Source organism: Lacerta agilis, chromosome 10 (genome assembly GCF_009819535.1).
Source record: "Lacerta agilis isolate rLacAgi1 chromosome 10, rLacAgi1.pri, whole genome shotgun sequence".
Classification (NCBI taxonomy): Eukaryota; Metazoa; Chordata; class Lepidosauria; order Squamata; family Lacertidae; genus Lacerta; species Lacerta agilis.
The window spans coordinates 40,023,348-40,046,886 of record NC_046321.1 but is presented as its reverse complement, the minus strand read 5'-3'; the positions used below and the strand labels follow the sequence as shown (position 1 = coordinate 40,046,886).

The following is a 23,539-nucleotide window of genomic DNA, read 5'->3' as shown; positions in this document are numbered from 1 at the left end:
AATGGAGGCAAGATGTTTTATTTGCATAACATGCATGAATAGTTTTGCTTTATTAGTTAAATCTCTTCAAAGTTTTGTGATATCAGACCTCCCAAGTTAAGAAACAAAACAATGTTAAACCTTTAGTTGAGATTCCTGCATTGCAGGGGGTTGGACTCAATGACTACTGGGGTACCTTCCAGCTATACAGTTCTATGATTCAATGATTCTCTGCATTCAGTTAAGAACTCAATTAAAATATTCACATGCAGATTATTTGTTTTCCACCTGATGCATGCATACAGTACACCAAAGGAGTCAACTTGGTTATTTTGTAATCACTCCATCAAGTAGTAAGAAGAATTTTACAATGCAGTAGCTTGTTTGGTTCAGGTGTAACACCAGGAGCTTTGAACTCTAATCCTTGTATAGTTTTGTGCATATTTTTTTGCATAGTGATTCTTTCCATCCATTGTTGTTTGCTTGGTTTGAGGTGATCTGGTTTCTGACCCCAGCTTGTCAGGTAAGCACCGACTACATGTTGCTGTTGGGGACAAAATGGGGAACTTGCTTTCCTAAAATTAGTAAAGGAAAAAGCAAGCAATGCATTCACGGCGAGAGAAGTGTCAAGGTCGTTGACTTCTTCTTTACATTATGCCAAATGGCAACTTGTCATTACATCTGAACACCCCATGTGACAAAGCACATAATGAAATAAAACGATTGTATGGACTCTCTACTGTCTCAGAATGTACATGGGATTTTGCTTGTATGGAAAAAGAGAAGTGTATATATCAGGGACAAGATTATCAAATATTATCAAATGAACCCTCTAGATGTGAAGCCCTAAGCCCACATAAATGTTTATGTTTAAGTATCTTTTAGGCTGGATTGCCATGCTTATTGGGGGGGATGACTTTTGCTTGATGTTTTATTATTGTAAGATTCGAGATTTCTTTTAACCTACCGTTTGAATAATTTCCAATGGATGTCCTTCTACACAGTCCATTCACACTTTATGTATGTACAGGAGTATATTTCTGCATGAGAATGATGTTCAAAGAAGTTCTATGGGAAAAACTAGAATGTACATCTTGAAAGCAACATATCATAGGAGGAATTCACCAGTAGAAGTAGCAGGGCACTATGATTATGTTCTGAGGCCTCTTTTCTTACAATAGTTTTGCTTTATTTATTTTTTAAAAAGAAGATCAGGATCTGAACCACAGTGCCTTTGAAAAGTTCATTTTTAAACTGAAAAGGTAAATAAATAAATATAATTTTAGGTTGGAAATATGAGTCTGTTACAATACTCTTAATAGTGTTGGCAAAACAAAGCTTGGGAGGTAGTAGGGATACTTACGCCAGTTCTTTAAAGGGATTTTTTTTTTTTTTTACTGCTGAAGCCCCATTGTTTTGAATAGGAAATTGAGGTTAAGAAAAGAGTCGTAGCCGTATTTCAGTAGAATTATGTCTTTGTTAGTAAGTTACTGTGTTGGGAATTTCAACTTTGTTCTAAGAAATTGCATTCTTAGAATTCAAAGTGATATCCCTAAGATAAATAAGATGGATTTATTTGGACTGAAATGGCTTAACAGTTTTTTCGCCACTGTACGAAACACTAATTTATATAAAGTCCAGATTTTACCACACAAAGCCTTCCAGAAGTTTCCTGCCAGAACTTAAAGCCAAAAGAGTAAATCCAAGGCTATACATTACAAGTTAATAGTGGCTTATAGCATATCTCTTCTGTGGTGATGGAGCTTTAATAGAACTCAGAGTTAATTGTATTGTATTCAAGGTATCAAACAGCACTGGGGGCTTGCTATATAAGGGCATAGGAAGAGAAACAAGGTTAGTTAGTAAGAATACATTTTTATGTCTCTCTCTCTCTCTTTTTTTTTAGAAGGGGCTGCTTCTGGAGGTTTAGGTAATAGGTTCAGGGCCATTACTACATTTTAGGATACTATGCCAACTATAGGAAAAACTAACTGGTCACTATCAGCTATGCCTTAGTAACATTTACTATTAATTTATTTAAGGTATTTCTATACAGCTTAATAACTGAAGACTCTTAAGTGGGTGTGCATAAAAATTATAAAAACCAACTACTAATAGTTCATCATGCAGCTGCCAGCGTATTAGAATGCACTGTATGGAGCATATAATTAGGATGTTACATCTTGGTTTTCCACTGGCTTGCAAGTCAGAGTGCTGGTTTTGACCTTCAAGTCTTTAAATGAACTGGGAACAGGATATTTTGCCTCTTCTGATACAAACCTAAAAGTTCCCTCTAGTTCACCCTCTGGCTCATTGGCCTTTTCAAGTGCTCTATGAATAGGCGACAGCCCCTTCATGGTGTGTCACACACACACACACACACACACACACACACACACACACACTCTTCTTGCGGCACAGCCAGGCTAACTTGGTGGAGGCAACATAAGAAGTTGCCATGTATAGAATCAGAGCATTGGCACAACTAGCTTTGTTTCATCGACACAGATTGTATAACAGCTCTTCAGGGTTTCAGGAAGAAGTCTTTCGTAACTGTACCTGGTGATGCGGAGAGACTGAACCTGGGACCTTCTGCATGCAAATTTTTCTCCATGGTTCCTTCCCAAAGGAAAGTAAGATCATAGGAGACCTTGAGAGATCTCATTCACAGTTTGTGAGGGCCTCCCAAGAACGTGTGTGTGTGTGTGTGTGTGTGTGTGTGTGTGTGTGTGTAATAGGACATACACTAGAGAGGTTACTGACCAAAATAGTCATTTCCTTTGTATAAACTAGGAAATGAATCAGATATGAAAGACTTCCAGAGGCTAATAATTTCTTTCCCAATGCACTCAGTATGGGGTAAATCACATAGCCAAGTGGGGACCATCAGCTGAAAGTTAGACCTTTCTTCATAGACTGTATATTCATTTTCCTGTGAGCACTTTTGCTTTGCTTGGGTTTTGATACCAGAGTGGTATAATTACATTAAAAGAAGAAGAATCACAATGACATAGGTTTTGAGCAACCACACCAGATTAATAAAAATGGATTTAATAGTTACAAAAATATTGAGTGAAACGTCAGCAAACGATGGATTTGATCCAAAAGTTATCTTCTTGTAATGGAAAGATCCTCTTGCAGGAAAGAAGTTTCCTCTTGTGGAAAAGCCTCTTCGTATCAAATCACAATAAGAATGGGGTGGGCCTCATAGGCCACCTGGTTTAGTGCAGTTTCTCAAAAGATTTCCTCCCCTGTGAAAGAGGCTCTACTTCTGTCCTTCATTCTTAGGGGGCTTTCACATTTCTTTTGAATTTCTTCAGAATGTTGTGTAGACTTGAGCATTCCTTATTGTTGTGCAGTGGCCATGAGTGGTGTAGTTTTTCTTTTCTGTGAACATTTCTGTTGCCTTTCCAGCTGCCCAATATGAAAAAAACCCACAGGAGGGGTTACCTCACCATGCTGCCCCCTGAGCTTCAGCTGAAGCACAGTAATCTGGGGAGGCTGGTTGCTTGGCATTTGAGATCAGTGAACTTACGTTATTTTCAAGGAAACCCTTCCTTTTACCTTTTGAGAAAATATTTCTGCGTTTGAAAAAAAAAATGGTGCACAGTAGGCTGCCTCCCTACCTTCTTTAAAGGGAAGATCACCTGGGGACTTCATGGTGTTTCAGGAAATGTGGGCACCCAGGAATGCTGCAGAGTGCAGACCTCTGGAGAGTTGATTGCAGAATAAAAGAAAGGACACTCGCAATGTCTTTGTTACTTCGAACGGAAGGCAAGCATGACAAAAACCCTGCAACTCACCCATGAGAATTTATCCAATTTTTCTCTCCCCTTTGTTGATTTTTGAATGCGAGGTGTGTCCATTAATTAAAAAGAAATGTGGGAGAAATATTTGGCACAGCACTGATCTAGTTCAACCTACTGCTTGATGCAGGAAATCCAGAGCTGGAGTAGCCCCAAAAGATGACTGCCCAGCCTCTGCTAGTAGACCTTTGGTGAGTCAGGGCCCACAATCCTCTTGGAAAGTTCGTTCCATTGCCATAATACTTCTACCATTTAGAAATTTATCTTTCTAAAAGTCTTCTGGAATTAAATATTTTGAAACGTTGAGCTTTAATTAAAGAAGTATGGAATTTAATTGATGCAATAACTGAATAGCAATAACTGGAATATATACATAGAGAGAGAAACAATTAGGGAAACAGATATTTATGTGTATATATATCTATATCTATATCTATCTATATCTATATCTGTTTCTCTTCTTGTCTCCAGTTTGTATACTTAACGATCCCTAATAGCAATTATGAGAGGTTGACTAATCAATGACATTAATAATAATAATAATAATAATAATAATAATAATAATAATAATAATGGCAACAAAACCATGAGTAGATGATATAGATAGATACTTTAATGTGTTTAGCTATCAGGGCGTGGGATCTCATTACTTGTGTGTTAGAATAGTGTAATTATAAACCAATTAGTTCTGCAAAGGAAAACTGAAACATTATTTTCAGAGTCAGCTTGTAAAAAGAGGACCACAGTGAACTCATAACTCTACTAATTCTGCGAATTCAGACAAAAGCCAAATTCAAATAAATCAATCTTGTGATGTGTGTAATACAGAACTCAAACTACACCAAAATTGCCTATGTTTTCAAGTAACAATTTCATATGCAGGATCTGTGCCAAGGCTTTGTTGAACTGTTTCTTCCTTTCCACATCATTTTTTATCCCACCTACCGGCAATCTGCAAACCACTTAACACCTATATATTTTACATTGTATTATTAAATTACATGGATTTTTTTCAGCCAATGTTAAAGTGCCCAATTGAATTAATTTGGCTTTGAATTGATGTGGTGAAAATGATGTTAGTATTCAAAGTACTTTAGACAATAAGGTTATTTGTCAATAGTGATGTGCAATTTATTTATTATGTGTATATGACACCTTTTTCCCCAGGAGACCAAGGTCATGTACACGATCCTCTTCCTCACTTTCTCCTCATAGCAAACATGCAAAGTAGGTTAAGTTGAAAGCTGATTATTTGCTCAAGGTCTATTAGTGAACTACATCATTGAGGGGCAATTTGAACCCAGGTCTCCCCAGGCCTTGTCCAACATTTGTGCATCTGCCTAGGGAGTCTTGAAAGGGTGAGATAGAATTGATCCTAGGTGTCTCTGTCCAGCAATGTAGCCACTGGACCCAATTGAGTCTATGGAATGATTAAACTGGATTAAAAAAAATAGAGCAAAATACACTTTGAATCTAATGTTTAATATACTGATGTTTGATGATGATCAAAATGATTTAGAGAAATGTAGCTTCTTGGGGGAAAGAGTGGTGTGGTCTAACACTAAAAGAGGTGCGTATAGAAAAGGAAGTTGCTTTGGTAAGCAAAATAGTTATTCAGCAGTGCCCTAGATTCTTGAGTAAGTTAGCTTTACTCATTAGGAATTGAAAATGTGTCATCAAAATAATTTCAGAATCAGGCTGTAAGCCTACAAGTGAATACGCTATTTTTTTTCAATCCACTTACCCATATAAATTAAACCACTACTAGAGTCAACAAGCAAACCGCAAGGTAAATGTGTGGATTTTAATATAAATACCAGTAGGATCACATTACTAATGTTGTGCTTTGTCTGTGTCTGCGGAATTGAATTCAAAGGTAATGAATTGCCTTAAGTGTTGGCCTACTTCTTAGGTCATTATTTCTTTAGTACATCAAACAGAGTAAACACACCACAATTTGGTGTAGTATAATATGTTTTCTAAAAATCCAAACAAGGAACCGTTTATTGAACAGTTGCTGAAGGCCAGCTGTGGATCCCTCATAATCACAGTAAAAAAAAAAAATGGACACAGTGAATTAGCAAACATCTGTTTTATTTAGGAGAGCAAAATTGTATGCCATGAAAGTGGGCAGCTTGTATTTATATGTGAACTGTTTGGTAATTAAATGGTTACCACATTTGTGTTAAAATAAGTTTAGACAGTTGTTGCCTCAACTCCAACAAAAAGCTAATTAGATTTTCAAACTAAATAAGAATTAATCTGGTTGAGGTTAACCCAACCTGTTAATATTGTTGGGGAAGCATCGCTTTAAAAGTATCTGTGTCTGGATTTGTTTCAGTACAAAACCACAGAAGAAAGAAAGAGATGTAAATTGCAGAATGTAAACGAAGTGGGGTCAAAGAGAGACAGACGAATTTTAAACGTTAGATCAGATACCCAAAATATAGCATCACAAAATTTGGAAATGTGTGAATTTTGACGGATAGCAGCATGCTAGCGTGCTCTGGTCCATGGGGTCACTAAACGACTAAACAACAAATGTGAGCTGAGCTAAATTTCCATCTATAATGGTAACACACACACACCAGCCACTGGTGTACAAATTGAATTGGTTACTGTTCTAGTTCATTGCTGGGTGCGCTGACGCTCATGCTAAGTTCCATTGACCTGTAGCCTGGTGGACATCCTTCCCGCCACCTTCACAATTGCTTTCCTTCACAAACTTTGCTGCTACACCTCCCAAGGTGGCTTCACATTTTTTTGCCCCTTAACAACCGGCACACCAGAAAAGAAACTATTCACTGCTCCCTCCCAAGTTACATCCTTTACCATTTCCTAGCTGAGAGGTTCTAGGAATTAAAGTTTCATCTCTTGGCAGCAGACATCAGAGGACCAACTTACTTCCATACCTTTCCCAATGGGCATGTTTTGTAATTAAATATGGCATATGTGAGTAAGCCTTGTTTGTGAACTGCCATGTCCACTAACATCAGTACAATGAAGTATTTAGCATTTGCTGCTCAGTTGGATTATTTTCTTCCCACCTGTCAAGACTATACACTATGGTTTGCTTTATTATGTCTTGACTAACCGTGTAGCAAATACTTTCCCCTACAGTAGATTAACTGAAAGGATGTCTGTCTCACTTAACGTTGCCCTAATACAGTGGGGGCATAAAGCGTTCTGTACAATAACCTTAGCTGGAGGAGAACGGGTGCTATACACGCAGTTACGGCCTCATTCAACTGGCAAGGTGTGAATGTAATATCACAGGTTAGTTGTTTAAGTGGCGGGAAGAAGGGACTGGATCTAGTCATTCTCTTCATCAATTAACTGACCACTGCAATTGCTAATTAATGTCATGGTTCATCCCAGATAAGGAAGAGACGCGTCTGATAGTTAACGCTTTATTAGCAAGAGAAGAATTTACACCAGCTTCCACATTGCTCCAGATACACACACATAAACATGCTTCTATCTTCTAGGCAGCTGTCCATAGGTCTGGGCCCTATGGAACAGTTGCAGCAACAGTTGGACCCTTCCCCTCCCCTGGCTTATATCCCCTCTGATGAGTTGTGTGCCTGCAACCTGAGACTTCGGCACAGACGTCCTCTGCTCTTCCCTTTCCAACAGTCTCCTGGTTCTAGGAGACAGTGAGGTGGGGGAAGATGGGGAATCTATGGACCCATCTCTTGCCTGAACTCCCCTTTCTTCCTCTGTTATATGTTGTGCGCCTTCCTCTGCCTTGGACTGTCCCTGGTTCCTGCCTTGCAGGTGGTGTGACACCCCATAAATCACTAGTCCCCTTTCCTGGGTCACTACCCTGGTCCCTTGCCTCCACCCCACACTCTTTGGAGCCATTCCAGTCCCTGACAATTAATCTGACTTGAGTTCAGGTGCCTTGGGACTTATGGGATAGTGGGTTTTTTTTGAAGAATTTTCTCTTTTTGCCCTTGAGACAGCGTCTCAAAGCTATTTTTAGCCATCTCACCCCTTGCTTTTTCCTGTAAGACCAATTGCAGTCAATTAAGTCATCAACAGGTTTACCTCACCTGTCAGCCAATCACCCATTCCCACTACCCTTCTGAGTAATACCCCTCCCAACCCTCTCACTATATATCTGGTGGCTTCTGTTTCAGTGTATCTGAAGAAGCTCATACCAAGCACATGAAAGCTCATACCAAGAACAAACTTAGTTGGTCTCTAAGGTGCTACTGGAAGGATTTTTTTTTTAATTTTTTGTTTTGTTTTGACTGCGGCAGACCAACACGGCTACCTACCTGTAACTGGCCTGAATGTGTCAATGACAAAACTATAATTAATTAATTAATTAAATTAATTTGTGAATTGCCTTCCATGTATGTGCCCCAGGGCGTTTGATAGACGTGTTGTTAAACATTATCATTAACGTGTCATTATAAACAGTAAAAGAGAACCTTTTAAGAGCAACACAACTGAGTACAGGAAAAGCTGATCAAAGCAAAAATAACTTCGATTGTACGGAAAGCATAGATAGAGGCGACCTGTGGTATCTCAGTGGGAATATTGTTACACAGAACAGGGCCAGCCACAATGAAAGCCCTGCTCCAAGTTGCTGTGGAGTGGGTTTCTGTCATCTTAGTGAGTCTTCCTCTTCCTTGTTCAGAGAGAGAGAGAGAAAATCATGTCATGTAAGGTAGACTCTTGTATGTTTGGTCACTTCTTATATTTAGGTCTTACCATTACAACCAAAGGTACAAGTTATTCAGGTCATATGGTTGCCCCCTGTGACAGATTTTTGCCCCTTCACTTTATTTAGCAAACCAACGACCTATTCCCCAAGCCTCACTTTATGGAGACGAACACAGATTTCCACTAATTGTGAATCTGCACATAATACAGATCAGTAGGAGGAGGTTTTTATTGGAAGCCTCCTATAGTTATTGTTCAAAGGGACCACTGGATCTGAACTGAGATCTAAAGCTAATCTGTGGGATTGGGTGAATGATGACTCAGTTTAAGCAACGCTTGTCTCTGGTTGGGATCATTCTGACAGCTAGTGTCGTTTTCTTTTTCTTCTGACACTCAACACCACAATTAACAGTTGTGTGATGTGTCACTGCCTGAACAGTGATTATTTGCAGTAACACACTGCTGGGAAGCATCATCTGTCAAGCCTGCTGTTTCCTGCACTTACAGCATGATCTTTGAGCACCTTCCTGTGGTGTTCTGCTGGAACTGCAAGACAGACAGTTACCTGAGTCATCCTAAAATGGTGAATAGGTTACAAAGAGCAGATCCTCTGAAGAGCAGAATAAGGAATTCCTTCTACAAAATGGATGTAATTACTCTCCTGTTATATGATACATTTCTCTGTAGAAAATCCTCAACAACACCTATTAAATGTCATTGTTTATGTTGTATTTTGTTTTATATATAGAGAGGTGGGGGGAGATGTCACCATCAGCATAAACATTCTTCGGGTGGCTTACTGTATTACAAATGTAGCAAGATAGTGTTATTTGACTGTAGTTTGGCTGTAAATATACTGATAGCATATTGGCTGTAAAAATCCTTAAATGCCAGTCAGTAATTCATGAAAGGGAAACCTGCAAGCTACCATAAATACTATTGCATTCACTGACATCTTATTGTTTTCATACTGTATATTTGAGGAAAATTTGGTCCTTGGTATGTCAGCCTTGCTGCTAGTAGTTGTGATTGTTAAATTCTGGCCAGGTTTATGGAATTATATTCAATATTAGTAGTACTCAGAGTAGACCCATTGAAATTAATTGGCAAGTTTGTCACGTCCATCAATTTCAAAGGGTCCTGTGAAGTAGGACTAATATTGCATGTGGCCCTAACACAACCTTGATGCCAGGTAGTTTAAAACATTCATTGATTTAAATGATTCAGTACTTTTCTCCCTGTGGCTTGGAGATAGGTAGGGACTTCAAAGGTTGTTCATGATTGCTACACTGAAGATTTCAGCTACTTACATTTTTTATTTTTATTTTTAATCTCACGACTGCTGAGAATCTATTTAATTATCTTGTATTTTAAGTGGAACCGCTGGGATCCTGCATAATGTGAATACTAGAGAGCAAAAGGCACGCTGAACTTGCCATTTGCTCAGCAAGGGTTTGAAAAGCAGAGTTTATGAATTACGGTGTACAAAGTATTCTGTTAAATAACATGAACTGAGTCACAATTTGAAACAGATACATTTTGTTGTCTGCCTGTGTCTTTTTCCTCTTATGTGGCTGGCTTAACATCCCAAAAAGCTTTGGTGTTTCCTTAAGGATGAAGGAAAAGTGAGACAGCATCCCCCCCCCACCCCGTTTCCTGCAATTGGTTTATGCAGCTATATACCTGGGATGCATCTGATCTTATAAGACAAGGCTTCAGTTAAGCAGAGCTCAGAGCTTTACACTTGCTCTTTGCTTAGAGATTTTATTATTTTAATATGTGGCCCCAACCAAGGCATGTTTTACTAGAAGCCCCATGAGTAAGTGTGCATAGGATTGTAAACTTAATCTAATTTAAGTATGTATGTATGTGTATATATATATATTATATTTTGGAAAGTTGCTTATATCTTCACTATGCATTTAGGCATCTCTTAAATGCTATGACCAAATTTTGCAAGATGGTTTCAGAGATCAAGGAGCAAGTTTTCATCTGTGTCCAGCTATAGTTGGACATCATTTTGAATCAAGGAGGTGGATTGCAATTTTCAGAACTGCACTGATTTTAACCCACTATTCTCTAAACTGCAGACAACCAGGCAAACAATAATTCCACAAAGCACTGGAAACTTGTCTTTAGTCAAAGCTTTCTAATGACGGCTCAAGGAGCAACTCTTCCCTTCGTCCTTTTCCCATTGCTGTTGTAGGAAGGCCTGTATTGGGGAAACAGAAGGCTTGGACTTTCAGAATTGTGGGCTTGCACAGGCCCTGTCAAGGAAGCGGAAGCTTGAGTCAGAGCTGTGGAATACATGAAAATACCCCAGAGCCAGGTAGACTGCAGTTGCTTAGGCAAAGTCTCAGCCCAAACAGGAAGTCTTTTATGCCTTCTCCATGCCAAGTAGGGCCTACCTGTAGTGGCCAGCCTAAGGAGGCAGCTGTAGTCCTGAGCAGGAGAATACTCCAGTGCTACCCAGTGAGGTATTCCAAACTGCAGTTCTGGGCCTCACCCGAGAGGGAATTGCACAGACAGCTGAGGTTTCCAGTTGGGAATCTTGGCACTATATGGTTGTTACAATCCTCTGAGAGATAAGTCACCATTATCCCCAATGTTCAGATGTTTAAGGTAGACACCTCCCCAAAGGTACTGAGCTGGGATTTGACTCCAAATTGCCCAAGCTGAAAGCTCAAACCAATGTACCACTACAGAAACTGACATGTTTGGTTCCAATAATATAAGGCTGACTTGAAGTGTCTGATAATCCCATTAGGATTTAAGAGCTTGCCTTTTTAATCAATTCACTTCAAGCATGCATGTGAGTCCCCTGAGCTTGTACCAAGCTCTCATTGGGGAGGGCATTGTGATAGATGGGAAGAAAAATGAGTATATTGCCCTGATGTGAATTGACTCAAAAAGTACTACAAAAATGTTTAAACTTCTGCACGATATAAGCAGAAGCCAGTCTGTATAACAAAGAGGGCTTTTCAGAGTTGTATCATCAGGTAGCTTTCTGTTCCACTGTGATTTGGCAGGTCTCTCTTGTAAATAAGGTGGAAGAGGCCAGCTGTGAGACTGTAACGTATCTTTGCCTCCTGAACTTTATGGTTGGAGTGCGAGGGAGAGAGAAATCATTTCTGAGTTCTTATGAATGTGACTCTCAGAGGTTGTGGAAGGGTCAGAGTATCAGGCAGCCAAAGGTTGGTAGGTGCTTGGCAGCTAGGTCCGTCGAGCCTCTCGCTGGCTGCCAATGCTAATGGAACAGAAAGGAGATCCAAGCTTTGCTCGCTGTGGAAAATGAACAACTTTCTTGTATTCACGTAGCTCTGGAAGCTGGCTGAAGCTTATACTTGGCTGTACAATGTTGGAACAGCGGTGTAACAGCCCAATAAACTAGTTTGCCTCATGAAAGCTATCATTGCATTAGCCAAGAATGGATGCTGTTGTAAAAATCAGAAAGTGTGGAGGTTTTCTTGTGTTGTCATTGGCTTAATACTCAGATTTAAGCTCACAGGTTTTTTTATGCTGTCTGGTGTGCTCTGTGCTGTACCGGTGTGCCTGTAACCATTTACCTCTCCCTGCATATAGCCTACTGTTGTATACATACTGAGCATATCTCTATTGCATCGTTCCTTTCAATTACAGGGGGTGATTGGTACCATCGTAAGCTATTAAGTTAATCAAACCAATGGGGAACAAGTACAAGACCTATAGCCTCAAATACACACACACACACACACACACACACACACACACACTTACTTAAGGTTTCCCACCCCAGTGAGAAAGAAGCCTGTTGAGAAATGGCTTCATTGAATACACTAAAAGCAAAGAGGAGGAAGCAGGAGCCCTGAACCCAGTATTCTGGCCACAGTGGTCCCAGTCCCAAACCCCATGCTTTAGCAGAAGCACTTAAATGCACACAGCTGCATGGAGTCTGCAACTTCACATGATCGACATGGAGACCACATGGAATGCCTATCTGTGTGTATGCAGCTGCATGCTCAGTCCTGTGACAGCAATTTGTAATTTAACTGTTTTTCATACTGGATTTTAAAATGTTGTAACATGCTCTGCAACCTGCTGGTGAAGCGTGGCTAATAAATTTAACAGCAGCAGCTATGAGAATCATGCGGGCCTCCCTTTCAGACAGCCCAGCAAATGCTCTATGCACATGGAAACAACTTCTGAACAGGGCTTCTGGTCCATTATTCATCAGGTACATCCTCTGTGCTGCCTAAGGCTCTATGGATCACACCATGGCTTTCTAAGAGATCATTATCACTTTTAACAACTGAGAAATCAACACTTTATTTGTTCATTTAATTTTTTATACCGCCCTTTATCCACAGATCTCAGGGTGGTTCATCACATAAATTTAGAGGGATATGTGCTCTATGCATTAACGCAGCAGCCCTCAAACTAGATATTGCCCATATTTTGGGAGATAAAGCTCATCGCTTGGGATCCTTCTATTTTTATTTTTATTTTATTTTTGCTTCTTTACATTCAAGGATCCCCATCCCTAAGTGTTATTTCAAATCTTGTTCAATTTTGCTATGTGTGAAATTTACATCTATATTTGGGCATTATAAAGTATAATATAATTTATTTTGCTCGTCTGATGACAAGTACTTCAAGAATCCTAATACTAACATGAAGAATAGATAGATAATAACGCAAGGAAGTTGCTTCCTTGCTCAAGTTGTCCTATCCTGTCTAGCGTTTCATGTTGCAAGCAGTTAAGCTGTCACACACACACACACACACACCAAAATTGGGACCACACAGATGCAGAATTTATTCTTTTACATCTTGTTGAGATTGTTCTGTTAAGGCTCAGATGATTCCAGCTCCTGGTATGTAGGGCAACCAATTTGTGTTGAATGCAGTTGTTTTATATATAAAAAACAAAACAGTGGGATAAGAGAGGGAACTTTTTAAGGAAATGAGTAAGTCTGTAGTTTGTTCCAGGGATCAGTTACTGAGAAGCATTAGCAAAGTTGAGCACAGTGACTAATGCCCTGCATGTTTTTCATTTACTGGTAGATGTGACACTTGACACAGTCTGTCAGTGTAAACTTTCTAATAGTGAAAAATAATTGAAAGCTGAATGAACAAATAAACAAGACTATAAGTTTTGCATGTGAGGATGCCTTCCCTGCTTTTACTGACAAGACATGGTCTCTCACAAGATTCTCACAAGAGTTGCCACCCTGTCTTGCTTCCTTTTTATGTCGTTTGCATGCTGGTTGTGGGAGTGAAGAGTTGAGTTTATTTATGTGATGGCTTGCAAGGAATTTGTTTCAAAATAGAATAGTGCAAGAGCTGACTGGAAGAATGCACAAAGCCATGCTCTCTCTTTGGTTTGCCCTGTTGCTTCCTACGGCATAACTGGAAATTGAAACATGAAACTGTGCAGCTTAAAAGCATTAGATAATTATCAGCTGTTGTAGCTGTGATAGTTCTATTTTAAAACAGAAGCTCATAATGGAAAATGCAGATTAAACAAATACCACACATCTGGAATGCAAATGACGGAGGGAAGGGGAGTCAGTAGTAAAACATTAGAAGTATGCACAAGAGGCATTGCAGAACTGCAAACAGGTGCTTTTTAAAACTGAAAATAGTCTTTATATTATTGTGAACACTTTAAGAAAAGAAAACGTCTGGAATGAATATGTGAAGCATAAAAGTAAGCAGAAAGGTTGTGTGCACTGACGTATTAGGCACGTGAACTTTTTGCTACTTTGTACACCTCTTTCCTTGTCTATTGCTCCATTCAGTCCCCATCACTTCTTTGTGTGAATGGCTGGTGAGAAAATAAGTATCCAGCGCTCATCTTTGTCTGCTCTTTCCTTGCAAGATCCTCCTCTGGGGACTATCCCACTTTGGAGAATTTAGTGTGCTTTTGAGTTAATTAGTTAAATGTGTGGCTACTGTTTCTGTGTCTGCTGACTCAAAACTCCTCTCTGCAACCCCCCCCCCCCGGACTTCAGTGGGAGCCACCTGCTGGCAAAAATCTGAGTTCCCCAATGCATTGGCTGCCCACTGGCCTTGAAAGAGGATTAGAGAAACAGTTGAAGGAAGGGTTCTTATCTAGAACAAGACTTTTAACTGGTTGTTCTTTTAAATGCCCTTTTTTTAGTTGTGCAATTTCTGCAGTTCAATATTATGGATTTTGAAAGTGGAAAGTGGAATTTATATTTTATTTCTTATACCAATTTCCTTTTGCTAGAAATTGTAACCCACTTAGAGGTTTCTGTTGAAATATGAAGTGGTATATACATATATGTGGGTGGTGCTGTGGTCTAAAATACAGAGCCTAGGGCTTGCCCATCAGAAGGTTGGCGGTTCGAATCCCTGCGATGGGGTGAGCTCCCGTTGTTCAGTCCCAGCTCTTGCCCACCTAGCAGTTTGAAAGCATGTCAGAGTGCAAGTAGATAAATAGGTAACACTCTGGTGGGAAGGTAAACGGCATTTCCGTGCGCTGCTCTGGTTCGCCAGAAGCGGCTTAGTCATGCTGGCCACATGACCCGGAAGCTGTCTGTGGACAAACACCGGCTCTCTCGGCCTATAGAGTCAGATGAGTGCGCAACCCCAGAGTCACCTGCGACTGGACCTAACAGTCAGGGGTACCTTTACCTTTACCTATATACATTAAATAAACAAGCAATATAAATTTGTCAAAGTCCAATGAGTCTGGAGATGCAAACTCTTTGTTTGGGTAACTATCAATCATGGTAGAAGAATAACATTATTTTTCACACTTTGAGAAAGAAGAGGAGAAGTGGCAGCTGTGGTCTTTAAAAAATTGTGCTTGTTTGCCTATCTGTTACGTTGCCCATATGCAGTGCTTTTCTTCTAGAAAAAGCGGGCTGGTACTCTCCATGAAGTTGTTACAGTAAGTGCCACACTTTTAACCCATGCTGTTCTTCTATAAAAAAAGGTGCTGGTACTGTGTATACTTGAGTACCCCCAGAAAAATGTTATTCCAGTCTCATGATCATCTTGGCCTTTTTTGAAGTGTGGATACCAGAACTGAGCACAATATTCCCAGTGCAGTCTCACTGTAGATTCATTTACCACCAGTCTAATAGTTGGCAGCTTTATTTCCAACCCCTTTCTTATTTAACCGTTTTCATTTCTGCCACTAAGGTCAATGTTTTTGTTGGAGTGTCTACCATGACTTTAAAATGTCTGTCCTTGGCAGGCGCCACCAGTTCGAAACATGTGAAGTTGGGATGTCCAGAAACTGATAACCTTATTCAGCAGTTGGACTCAAAACCTTTTTGAAAATCTACGCACACAATGTCAACCAGATCACCCCCTACTCATGTGCTTATTGATACTCAGTGTCATTTCCTGTTCAGTCTCTCTCTTATCCAACCTGCCAACTGACTTCCACTGTTAGCATCTTTGGTTTAACTGTCAACACAGCATATTTTCAAAATATATGCAGTTCTTTCAACAATGTGACCTCTATGTACGTGTTGTTTTTGCAGCCCTATATGGGCATTTCAGCACATTTAAGCAAAGGTGACAGGACAAATGAAACTGTCTCACCGCAGCAAGCAATTGTATGACTGTTGCATAAAGTGAACAAGAAACACTGTCACCCACAGGGTTGCGAATGACATACCCAATGAATTTGTACCAAACACATACATGCAACACAGTTTGCCCCTCGTTTTCTTTTCATTTGCTCCTGAATAAGGTGTACTCTTTATGTAGTCATGGCTCTTCCAAGTTATTGGGGGAGGTCTCCTTAAAGATGACTTGGTTGCCTAAACAGACCACGTGGCAATGATAACTTATTGCATTAATATACATCTGGAGTGCAGGAAAGTCCTGGGAATATATCTATCTATTAAACAATGACACAGGGAAAATACACTACAGTGCTTAAAACAGCACCACTCAGCATAGTTTTCAGTCTAAGTATATTTAAGTGAATCAGATCAGACTAAGAGTAAATTTTGACATAAGTTTCCTTGGCATTCCTAAAGGGGCTTTTGCTTGGTCACAGTGACTGTGGCGTTTCATTGTGCAATAAAATGATTCATTCATGGTTTTAAAAAAAAATGGCACGGGAACAGAATTTTAAAAAAGGTTTTAAAGGTTGTTTTTTCTTGTGACTCCTTAAACTGGAATGTGCTTTAGAGTTCTGCTCATCTGTAAGCCAACATTTTTCTTAAGAATTTTTATTGTCTCTCTTTCTCTCCCCATTTCTCCCACTCCCTCTATTCTGCAGATATACACTGACTGGGCAAATCACTATCTAGCAAAATCTGGCCACAAGCGGCTGATCAAGGACTTGCAACAGGACATTGCCGATGGAGTTCTGCTAGCAGAAATCATCCAGATCATTGGTAAGATTTGTGCTCTGAGCCACAGCATGATCTGACTTCTGGCTTAGAAAGGAAAAGGCAACAGAAGTAGAGCCAGCTTAACTGTAAGATGGGCACCAAATAGAGAGCCGTGACTTGGCCTCCAATTTCATTCATATATATATATATATATATATATATATATATATATATATATATATAATGTCTCTCTGTGTGTGATATGTTTGTGTCTGCTCCACCATTCTTTTAAGGGCCAGAAAACTGTTTCACACACTTGGCATTGTTTGAAATGAATGCTTCATTAAGCCATATGTCTCCAATGTGTGCATTTTATTAGCTGGAGTGGTTTATGCTTTCTGAGATGCCTTGAAACTGTATCCTGATCCCACAAAGACAATTGTGGACGATTTCATGTCAGCAGTCATTTGGCAGGGGCTGGAGAATTGGTAGCAACCTCCTTTTGCACTTCCCCTTTGCATGATTTGTGCATGGGGAAGGAACTGCTGTTAACAAGGCAGATTGTTACTGTGTAGGGTTTCAGTGTGCTTAGAGCAAAGTTCAGGATCTACAAAATTCTTGTATGTCTGTTTACTTTCTCCTTTGTGGTCACATAGTTTACTCTGACTTATTTTTTTAAAAAAAACTCTCACTGTTTTCCTTCAGCAAATGAAAAGGTTGAAGATATCAATGGCTGTCCTCGAAGCCAGTCTCAAATGGTAAGAATAAATCAGATTTTTGTGTTATGATGTCACATCTGAGCTTTACTGGATTGTGTACTACTGGTTATTCATTTTGCTTTATGTTGATTATGCTATGCATATTTCCTTTGGCTTTTTGAAAACATAGTCTTGGTTTGTTATCTTTGGATAGAAGCAAGTTCAGGGTATAAGGGAGCTGAGCTAGAAAACACTATTAGCACTGACTATTAGATTAATTATGAATGTATTTATTTCAACTTATTTCTATGTTACTCAGATTTATATGGATAATTTCAATTCCAAAGCTGCTTTAAAGACAGAAAATAACAGAACCAATTTTGAGTGGAGTCTTTGTGTCTGGACTACTGGTTTGAAATAAGGCGTTTGCCAACTCTTAATGAATATAAATAGCCTTTCTGCTTGTCCACAATGAAGTCCAGTTAAATAGTATGACTTACAAATTTAAGAAGTATCTCTTGAGACATGTGTAACCTTCTGCTGGAAGAGACTGAGCTAAAACCAGCAAGTACTTGAAAGTCAGGATATATCCCAAGGCAATTAGTTTCCCATCCAGAAGTGGGACTTAAATTTTGTACTCTTTATTGATTAGCAGTGTCTGTGGCTATAAAGAGAATTCATTGTAGGATGTTGTGAAAATAACACACGGCATCTCCCTTTCCCCAGATCCCTCAGTTAATTTTCTCCCCACTTGTTTTTTTTTAATGACATTTGTAGACTCCTATAGGATTGTTCTAATTGCTTAGTGGCATAATGACATTGTATGTTTTAGATGCTAATCATACTTTGGGTAATATCTCTGCTAGATAGTTGAGAAAAGAGCCTGCTAACATTCAGTGTGACACAGGAAGCTGCAGATGCTAAAATTAACTCTTCATTGACAAGCTGCTTGCTGGGGCAAAACTAAGCAGCAGGTGTTGATCATCTTTAAGATAAAGATGGCTAATTCAAATTGAGACAATAACTTTTTGTTGTGTTTCTGCCAGTATGCTCATTAAAAAATAAAAACAAATAGTGAAACGTTAAATTCAGAATCTTATTACATAAACATTGCAGTTAAGTTCATTCCTATACGGCACTAGGCAGCTTACATTAAAAATGAAGAAATGCCTGGGAAATAGTGATATGGGGCAGTAAGGCAGGGGTAAGAAGGAAGACCATAACTAGAAGTCAGCTCCACTGAGTTCAGTGGGACATTCCCAGGTCAGTGTGTATAAGATTGCAACCTAAGAGTAATCTGACCTATTCCAGGCAGCTCTTAGGGCCATCAGCCAGTGTGAGTGTTGGTTCAGATTACTACTTCCACATACTTTCACATGATATCTTGCTTATGTGACATCCCTTTGGTCCCAGAACCTCCAAGGGACAAAAATGATCTCTGAATGGGTCAATGCCTCCATCCAAGGAGTGCAAGACTCTTTCTAGACAAGCTGCTAAATAGCCATTTAGCCTTACATGGGGCTGCTCTTAAAGAGGGTTTCAAAGCTGCAACTAGGGCAGAATGCAGCAGTGAGCCCCGCTTCTGGATGTACAGTCTTGAAAGACCTTTATTGGTTGCTAAATCACTACTAAGTGTAAATTAAGGTGTTAACGCTGACATATAATTTTTAAATGGCTTGGATCCCAGGTATCCGAACCCTTACTCCCATGTTGAACCTATTTGGGTGATAAGATCTGTAGGATAAGATAATATCTCATGTACCATCTGTGGTTTGATTATGCATGATGAGAGGGCCTTCTCTGTGTTGGCCCCCAGCTTGGGAAATGACATTCTCCTCATGATGCACCTTATACCAGCACTGAGTGCTTTTTTAAACAATTGGTCAGTACAGGCCTTTGCTCAAGTGAATGTCTTCTCTTCTCCTGCATTGCTCTTCTCTATTCTTCTGCTTTGTTAAATTTGTTACTAGTCAGTTTTGTGGTTTAAGTTTTTTTTTTTTTAAATGATGATTTATACCTGTTTTAACTGTGATATTTTTGTAACCTGTCATAGAACCTTTTGGTGAAAGGGAGGCAATAAATAAATGACTAGGGGTGCCCCCCCAAGCATATTGCAACGAGCAAATCTGCCTCTAGGATGAAGAAACTTGTGGGAAAATAAGAGAACCTATGTGAGGCTCCTACATATAAAATAACTATGTCCGTTATTTTCCCTTCTTCCTACCTCACGACTCTGTCTTGGATTTCCATATGGCGAGATAACCATGGAGATCCAGGTTCTGATTCCCAGTCATCTGTGAACCTCACTGAGTGATTATGGTCTTGTCATGGTTTCTCAAGCCTACCTCACGGAGTGGTTGTGATGTGAAGATAAATAGGTGTGTGTGAGATGGGGAGAACTATCTTAAAATGAAAAGAAACAGCTAAAAGAGATGTTGTGAAAACAGGCAGCTTTCAATTATTTCCATATTGACTAAGCAAACACACCTTCTTATCGTGACAAAGAAACAACATGACTTTGTATGATAATTTTTAAATGCTTTTTAACAGTTAGTCACGGAGTTGGCAAGAAGGGTATAGGACCTTTGATTTTTGCCCAGAATCTGGCTAGACATGTGCAACTGTGAACACAACCTGGACAAAGTCAACATATAAAGTAAACATGGCCTAGAGCAGGGGTCTGCAACCTTTAGGACACAAAGAGCCACTTGGACCCGTTTCCAAAGGGGGGAAAAACAACTGGGAGCCGCAAAACCATTGCGACATTTAAAACAAATAGAACACTGCGTATATTGTTTCTTACCTTAATGCAATAATAATAAATAACGTATAGGAGCCAATGCAAAGTATAATTAGTAAAAACAACAAGAATAAGTTATTACTTTTTTGCATTGACTCAGGGGCGTACCCAGGATCAAAACTAGGGGGGGGGGCAAGCCATGGTCGTTCAGGTTGTGACATTTCAGCACGGAAAGGCGAATGAAACCAAAATTTTAGGGAAATTATACATAATTATAGCAGTGCTTTATTACAGTAGTCATTACAATTATTTGCTTGGTTTTTTAAATTTTTATTCTAGTTACATGTCTTATACCAGGGGTGGCCAACTCCCAAGAAACTGATCTACTTTCAGCAGTGATCTACCCCCGTTTTTTGGGGTTCAGCTCAAAGTTGTTTTTGGGGGGTGTGGTGGGTGGGAGAGAGGGCTTCCCCCTCTAAGATAGGTTGGCAAGCGAACTAATAAAGAAAGAAAAAGGGGGGTGGGAATGGAAAAGTGGGGTGGAAAAATATAAATTGGGGGTGGGGTGGGGTGGGGTGGGGAGAATATCTATTAAAAATATGTAGTAGTTTAAAAAATAAAAATAAAGGGGGGAAATCTTTTTCTTTTTCCTTTTTTTGAAAACAAAAACAAAAGGGGGGATAGAGGGAGAAAAGGGTAATAATAAAAATTCAAATAGAGTGGCTGCAGCAGCTGTGGGGGGGGGTGTTTGTTTTTCGTTTGTTTGTTTGTTTTAAAAATGGGATTTCTCCCCTTGGATTAAAAAAGGAGGGGAGGAAGAAAAAGAGAGGGGGGTGGGAGAGCAAGGCAAAAAGCCAAAAAGCAAAAAACAGGTTTTTTTGGGGGGGGGAATCACGCCAGGCACTGCAGCGTGCCAGCCTCGGGGCTCCGGGCCCCCGAGCCACCCTTGGGGCCGTCTTGAGCATGTACACCGCCCGCAGCGAGCGCTGGCGAAGCACCGGTTGGTGGAGGTTTCAGAAGCAGCCCGGACGTTTTCGCCGCCGCCGCCCCAAAGCAGCTCTACTTCATCCTGTTGGCGACCATCACCGCCCTCCCGTCACGGCGACGCCTGGCCCGCCTGCTCCACCCTCCGCACGGCCGCTTTGAAAAGGATTCCGCCCGACAGGGGCTGCTCAGAACAGGGGCTGCTCCAATCGCCGCCGCCACCTCCCGCTGCCTTTATTATCCCGACACTTTTCTCTCTCTCTCTCTCTCTCTCTCTCTCTCTCTCTCTCTCTCGATAACTCGCAAAGCCCAGCTCCTTCTTCTCCCCGCCCTAACACCACCCTCATTGGCACGTTCCCCTCAAACAGGAACAGGCATCCCGGCGGCTCATTGGCCGGACGAAGCATTGCTCTCCCGTGCCCGCCTCCCGCCTTCATCCTCAGTGGCTACCTCGGCGGTAAGGCCCCGGCTCCGAGCCTATGCGCCAAGGCGGGCAATCTGTCCTGCCAATCGGCACGCCGAGGTGGTAAAAGCTCAGCCCTCCCCACACGCTTATTGGTGTGAAGAAGTCGCTTCCTCTCTCTGGGAGTGGTCAAGGTGGACATCAATCTTGGGTCTGTCCTCGGGAACCCCGAGAGGGCTGAGAAAGATCGCCCAGCTGTTCAACGTTGATGCGGATTATTCATGGGTTTTTTGGCCCTTTTTTTTGCCGATAACCATTTAATTATTATTGAAAGGGCATTGAAAGGGGGCATGCCGGAGCCGCGGGAGACCTGTCAGAGAGCCGCATGCGGCTCCGGAGCCGCAGGTTGCTGACCCCCGGCCTAGAGAGATCAACAAAGTCGTGCTTAATTTCAGGGAATTTCCCCCAACAAGAGGGAACTGGTTAAAGGGAAGCTGAAGGAGAGAAAGGGCATTCAAATCCCTTGGGAAAGGTTGTATGCAATTTCAAATGGAAGTACCTTGGATCAAATACTTGAGAGAATGATCAGGGAGAACAGGGCCAGATGTGTAGTATGGTCCAACTGGAGCAAAGTGGACCATACTCGCCTTGATCCTGCAAGCTGCATCTGCTGCTACCTTCTGTCCTTGTCCCTGCAGTGTTCCTCAGAGCAGGATGAAGGAAAAAGTGGTTTGGCTCGCCCAGTCCTAGTGGCAGACCTTGGTATCTCAGATTTCAGTGGTGTCCTGTGCAACCCCCCAAACCAGCATGCCTCACCTCTGGCCTTCCATTGGATGTCATAGCCATAGTACCTGCTGCAGCGCCCCAGAAGCTCTGCTCTCCTAGATCCACCTTTGCCAGTCCCCATGAAAGTGCAACTCCCACAGTGAAGAGAGTCCCCAGGATCCTTCCCTCTCTGTGAGACAGATGCACACAACATCCTTTTTTGCTGGGGAATGGACTGGGGCAACAAATTCCAGCATCCTCAGTGTGTTTATGTCACATGGTTCCGATGAAGAAAAGGCTCACTAAGGGCCTTCTCCCTTGGTGGGAATAGCATGTGCAGCATCATTTTTGTGTTGGTGATGCTGAGACTTGGGGTTGCAGTTGAATCCTCTCCAGTGGGATGATACCTGAAAGTTACAATCTCTCTCTCTCTTTGCCTGGCTAAAGGTAAGCTTTTTTCTCCCCTATGCCAAAAGGAAAGGAAGATGCATAAATGGTGGTTTCAGGTATATTGTTGTTGTTTGTTTGTTTTTATTAAATTTAAAGGATAACAGGGTGGCAAATACATATTTTTAAATATATATATATATACAATTTTTAGAAAGCCCACTTATTTTGAACAGTTAAGAATTTCGAAAAGCATTCACTGCTAATACTTTCAAGACTGCCAGGAACAGTGCCTTTCAACCATCAAGTCTGGGTAAAGAGGAATGTTATTAAATGAACAACAATAATGGGGGAGGCAGATTCACCTCACCAGCGAAGGCCAACCCACAAACAGAACTACTAGTGAAAAGATCCTGTTATGGATCAGTGCCAACAGGGCAGTGGCCAATGCTGGCACAACCAACAGGGCAGGGGTGCCAACTTGAATGGTATAGTGGGGAGGGAGAGATAAGACCAGTCCCACATAATTGATCACAAGATATGGTGTGAATTACAATGGCCACCAACTTTGGGGGGTGTCAGGGAACTGCCCTCGGCACAGCGCAGTGGGGGGTGACAGGCGTTTGGGATGTTACAGAGAGCCCCGACAACACCTGAGGAGCAGCACTTCTTCATCCAGTAGCGGCAGCAATGAGACCTCAAGCGGGGAAGGGGAGGTTTCTCAGGGAACAGGCAGCGAAGGCTCTGGGGACGTGAGAGAGCCCTTGTGCCCTGCGGGCGCAGAGGGTGGCACGCCACTT

At 40.9% G+C, this 23,539-nt stretch overlaps 1 protein-coding gene across 1 annotated transcript in view; it reads left to right on the top strand.

Annotated features, from left to right (window-relative positions):
- The window catches only part of NAV3 (neuron navigator 3), a 236,497-nt gene that overhangs the window by 44,643 nt on the left and 168,315 nt on the right, over positions 1–23,539 (top strand). Inside the window, 2 exon segments of the mRNA XM_033163206.1 lie at positions 16,708–16,825; positions 17,468–17,520. Of these exon segments, the coding sequence (XP_033019097.1) occupies positions 16,708–16,825; positions 17,468–17,520 (171 nt within the window).